Source organism: Ovis aries, chromosome X, assembly GCF_016772045.2.
Source record: "Ovis aries strain OAR_USU_Benz2616 breed Rambouillet chromosome X, ARS-UI_Ramb_v3.0, whole genome shotgun sequence".
Lineage (NCBI taxonomy): Eukaryota > Metazoa > Chordata > Mammalia > Artiodactyla > Bovidae > Ovis > Ovis aries.
The window spans coordinates 55,613,343-55,618,461 of NC_056080.1; the positions used below are offsets into that span (position 1 = coordinate 55,613,343).

A 5,119-nucleotide genomic window follows, 5' to 3' on the forward strand; every position below is an offset into this window, starting at 1 on the left:
CAGCCCAGGGTACAAGAGGAGACACAATCCCTGTCCTAAAAATGCCTGTGAGCTAGTTGGGGATGCAGCCACAACCACACAAATAAACATATATTACCAAATGAGCTGACCATGAAGTAGATTTGGGGAGCCGTGGGAGGAGCCCAGCCTTTTACCAGAGCCAGTGGACGCAAGTCCCATGGGTCTGAAATGTTTAGTTCCCCTCCCCCTCATATTTTCTAAGTAACATGTCCTTTTGTATCTGATGAAGAGGATAAAAGAAGGAACCACCACCAGGGCTTAACCCGACCTGGGCGCATCCCATTTGTTTGGGCTTAGCCCTCTGTGAGAATCAGGGAGGGGGCCAACATGCCACTCTCCTGCTGTCCCTGGGCTGGTAGACCAGTGAGCTTTATAAGTTTTTTCATGATCTATGCCTGCAGGTGGATGCAGCCATGTCCATAACACTTCTGGAGGGCAAAGACCACCAACACCCTCACGTGGAAGCCTAGCAGCCTACTGGCCCCGAGTCCCATCCCTGGGGTGCTGAGTCATGATAACAACATGACAGTCTTCCAATTGGACAGAATAATGACTTTGAGGGGGGACACCTGTGATTCTCCCCCGAGTCCTGAATGTGGCACTGACTGTAATGCCCTGTACCCAAGGGACAATAGTGGAATCCGCTGCCTTGGGGCTCGGAAGAAAAAAAAAAAAAGTACTGGGGAGGAAGTTATAAGTGTATATGTGTGACTATCTGACACAGTGTGTGTCATTTTTGTCCGTGGGTCTCAGGTAGGGCTGACCCTCACCTCTAATGCATTCTGGTCCTGGACCAAAGAAGTTTCAGATCCAACAAATGTTCACTGAGCCCGTACAAAGTCCCAAGCCTTTTTAATTAATACTTTGACACATTTTATATCACTTAATCTTTAACAATAACCCGTTAAGGTAGGAATTATCTGCATTGTACAGATGAGAAAACAATCGCAAAGAGGTTCATTGATTTGCTCAAGTATATCATACAGCTTTTTTTTTTTTTTTAAACACTCACACACTAAACTCTTAGCTGAGGCCTGTCTGTGTTGGTTGTTTACCTTACAGTGTTTCTTATCTTCTCTACCTTTGGAGCAATTGCTCCCCTTATACAAAAGCCCCCTTTTCTTGTTTCACAGGCCCACATGGGCTTTTCTTTGTTTAATACTGCATTTAATAGCACAAAAAAATCACGAATACAAAGAAACTGGCAAAGGTGTTTGTCAATGAAATATCCCTGCTTCCTCCGCTTTTCCACTTTCCTACCCATATACATAATGGGCTACATTTGTATAAGCTTTTCTTTTTTCTCCCCCAAACATATAACTGTTATGTGATTGGTCAGTTGAAGCTGAAACACCCATGGAGAAAGATGTTTTACAGTTACAAGAGCACACATCCCCCCCCCACACCACCCCCCTCCCACCCCACACTTTCCCACACAATCTTTTGGAGGAATATAGGATATGGACCAGTGTCTGATTTCCCTGCTCCTGCCTGCCCCGCCCAGAGCATCCTGCCACTTAATCTTCCTTTAAGTGACTGCTTAGACTAGAGCCTCTTCTCCCACCCCTTCTATTCCTCTTCCAGTCAGGACCTTTTAGACACTGGAAACTGTTCAATTCTTACTCTGTCAGGCCCGTGGGCCATGCAAGTAGGTCCTTTAAATCTTGATGCCAGCTGTAGTATGGGCACTGTCATCTTCCACTCCAGGTAGGTAGGTCTGTGTGTCACTTCAGTAGGCTTGTGTATTCACTTCTTTCACTTTTTCTGATTCATGTTCCAGGACCTGTTTGTGATAGAACAGTAAATACCCTTCACTGTCCAGCACGTCCTTAATACTGGCCTTGGTGATGACGGCATCATCACACTTGAACCACTGGTCCTTGTGGTGCCGGATGAAGCTGGTGTAGTGGCCACTCTCCAGGGTTCCTTGGTGATTAACCACAGCAAACAAGGAATACTTATTCTCATCATTTCCACTATTGGTTGGCAGCTGCAACTGTCCATTCATCCTGCTCTCTTTACTCGAGGCCATGAACGGTGTCATATCCAGCTCCAGAGGAAAGGATATGTATGTAGTGATCTTGCGCCTCTGTTTGGCTGAGTGTTCAAACCGTTTGAAATGAAAACAGGCAACGACAGGTAATTTATTCATCGTGAGCTGTTTGGTAGATTCCTGGTAGCTTTGGCAACTACCACACTTGATTTTGGCACTGCTTCCTAAGTGCTCTGGCCTCGTAAACCTTCGCAGGCAGTCCGTGAGGGTAGTGATTCCTGGTATGTGGCTTTCCCCGTTAACACTGCTCTCCCTCCCTGGGCTCATCGGCCAGAAGGAGGTACAAGAGCCAGGCAAGTCCAAACTGATGTCCCAGCATGGGTCTATTGTGGTGGAGACACCATGACAGGCTTGACAGGTGACATCAGATTGCAGGCCACCTGTGAAAATTTGGTCAATGATGCAGTTACAGTGGTTGGGATTGCTGGCTGCCTTCCCAGCATCATCACCTTTGCAGTGCCTGTGCAGGACATCTAACGCTGCAATGAGAAACTCATGTGCATCCTGTTGCCTGTACCCTGCTAAATGCCGTGCATGTATCCATACCAGGTGCAGTAACTTATAGGGAACATGAGGAGACGGGTTTCCAGAATACAACTCTCGAAAAAGCGAAGACATCTCACAGACCAGACACAACTCCGGACTCGGCATTTCACATCTGTGCCTGTCAGAGAGGAAGAAATCTCTCAGGATCGGAGTGTGGGTAAGGGCCTGGACGATGCAGTTCATAAAGCACGTGTTGCCAAGATTGATCAGTCCTCTTAAACCGATGGTAAAGCTGGAGGCGATTCTTCTTCTCCTTGGGTTATGGCCCAGCAGTTCTAACTCAGGTTTGGTTGTCTCCCAGGTTGGATACTTCTCACCGAGGCCTGGCATTGAATACTGCTGGTGAGAAACCTCGGTCGAGGTGGAGGCTTGTAATTTCAAAGCTTCCCCTTGCTCTTCTTTGGCAATTTGCTCAATGTCTCTGTCATATACATAGTCCTTACACATAAAGCAGTATATACCTCCGTAATAAAGGTCTACTGCTAAGTTGTGTTGTTTCGTCTCGGCGTGCTCATGAATGTGCTTCTCTGTGAAGCAGCCAAAGAAGACACAGGAAAGGCAAGAGTGGAGTCTGTTCAAATGGGTGCCGCACACATGGCAGATACACGACTTTGCCTTGCTTTTCCTGGTCTCTGGGGTTCCACACCACACGAAGCACTGGTAGATCACCCGCAGTTCCTGCCTCCAGTTCTCTCCCACCTTAAAGCTGTTCACGTGGGAACAGCCTGGTGGACCCACCGCGAAATCCACATCCAGGCACCCGCCCCCAGGGCCGCGCCGGGGCCGGGGCCGGGGCGGGGGCCGTGGCCTAGGCTGCGGCGGGGTACGGAGCCGGGTCTGCGGCCGCGGCCGGGGTCGGCGGCGGGGGGCACGGCTGCGCCGCGGGGAAGGATCGGGGGGCCGCGGGGGGTCGGAGGGAAGGGTGGGGAGAGGAACCTCGTCTCTGCCGCCGCTACCGCCACTCCGCGCCGGGTTCTCATCCTCAGGCTCCTGCTTCGGCTCCCCCTTCGGCTCCTGCTCCGCCTCCCGTGCCGGCTCGGGTTCAGGTTCGGGCTCCAGCTTGAGCTCTACCCGGCGTCCCGGACCCTCCACAGTCTCCACCTTCCCGGTGGCGTCCACCTTCCCAGCCGCCTCCACCTTCCCCGCCGCCTCTACCTTCCCTTCCACCTTCGCCTCCGCCTCCACCTTCCTCTCCGCCTTCTCCGCCGTCTCTGCCGTCTCCGCCTCCTCTGCTCCTCCGCCTCCACTGGCAGCGGCTCCTCCCCCTAATCGCAGGGCTGGGGCGGCCACTGGGCGTGGCGGCGCGGGGGCCACGCAGACCAGGGGTGTCCCCCGTCCGGCCTGAGGGAGCGCGGTGGCTGTGGCAGCTGGACCCAAAAGGGACTTTCACTGAAGGAGGCGGCGGCGGAAGCAGGCGACGCCCCCGGGAATCCTCCTGCCGTAGCCCCCTAGCGGAGGCCGCTCTGCAGCCAGGCCCGGTTTCCTTTAATTCAATATTTCCCAAACTTGCTTGTTCACGAGAATCACGTGGGGAGCGTGTTAAAATTACAGATTCCTCGGCTCCACCCGCAGCCCCACTGAATCAGAATCTCGAAGGAACATGCTCCGGAACCTGTATCTTTAACTAGGGCCCGAGAAGATTCTTATGAGCAGGCAAGTTTGAGAAACACAGCTCTAATTCATTGAGGCTGGCGGGAAGGGGGGCGGGGACCGCGCAGTCTCTTTAAGGCGCTTCCAGTTCTCGGCTCCAATCGCTGCTCTGACCCCTTTCATCGTCTCCTCCCCTCTCTCCGTCCTTCCCTTCGTCCATGCAGCCTCCCCCAGCACTGCGGGGCCAGAGATAGAGAGATATCCTAGTCCAGAAACGTCCCTGGGGCTGGGAAACATCCCCCCAGAGGCCGAGTCGCGAAGAGCGCTGGCAGAAGCAGTGATCAGCCAGCATCTCTGAGGCTGAGCAGGTTCCCATCCCTGTCTGAGGCTCCCCGCCCACCCCAGGTTCTGCCCTGCCCCATAAGAATGAAGCTCCATTCTGGAGCCGGCCTGGACCCCAGATACAGAGGGGCAGAGCTCCCAAGGCCATTGGGCCCCAAGGGGCACATCCCATGCCCATCTTATCGGTGCTCTGCACACTCCGTGCCTGCTCCTCGCCTCCCCTGCACCTTTCCCTCGGGCTCCCAAGGCCACGGGTGGGCTGAGGTTTTGGCAGCCAGCCTTCTGGCCCAGGAGACGCTGAACCAGCTGCCCCAGGGGTGGCGGGATGGAAAAGGCACAACAAGGCCAGGCCTACTGCTGGCATCTCCCCTACAGCTGAGAGAGGGGCCTGAACTACAGGACACTGTCCCAAGACCCTCAGGCCCAGCAGAGGCCCAGCCCAGGCAGCAGGTGGGAGTGGCAGGGAACCAGCTTCCATGTGTGGAGCCGCCAGTCAGGGGGACGGGCGGCCAGGCATCTTCAGGGCACGGCTGTGCTGAGCTGGGAGCCATGGGGAGCAGCACCAAG

The 5,119-nt window shown here is 53.9% G+C and overlaps 1 protein-coding gene across 1 annotated transcript; it reads right to left on the reverse strand.

The window, feature by feature from the left end:
* Window positions 1-856: 856 nt before the first annotated feature.
* USP27X (ubiquitin specific peptidase 27 X-linked) lies at window positions 857-4,586 on the reverse strand. Its single transcript, XM_060407981.1, has 2 exons — window positions 4,385-4,586; window positions 857-3,987 (listed from the first exon to the last, which is right to left on the reverse strand). Exons 1-2 carry the CDS (start codon window positions 4,584-4,586, stop codon window positions 1,751-1,753), a joined length of 2,439 nt encoding a protein of 812 aa, XP_060263964.1. The 3' UTR covers window positions 857-1,750.
* Window positions 4,587-5,119: the final 533 nt, after the last annotated feature.

What these genes read in the sequence shown, in the direction of transcription:
- USP27X (XM_060407981.1), bottom strand. Translation starts at nt 4,586, where the DNA reads ATGGGAACCTGCTCAGCCTCAGAGATGCTGGCTGATCACTGCTTCTGC. An exon ending in GGGAGGAGACGATGAAAGGG is followed by an intron (nt 3,988 to 4,384) that starts GTCAGAGCAGCG and finishes TTTTGGGTCCAG; the next exon opens with CTGCCACAGCCACCGCGCTC.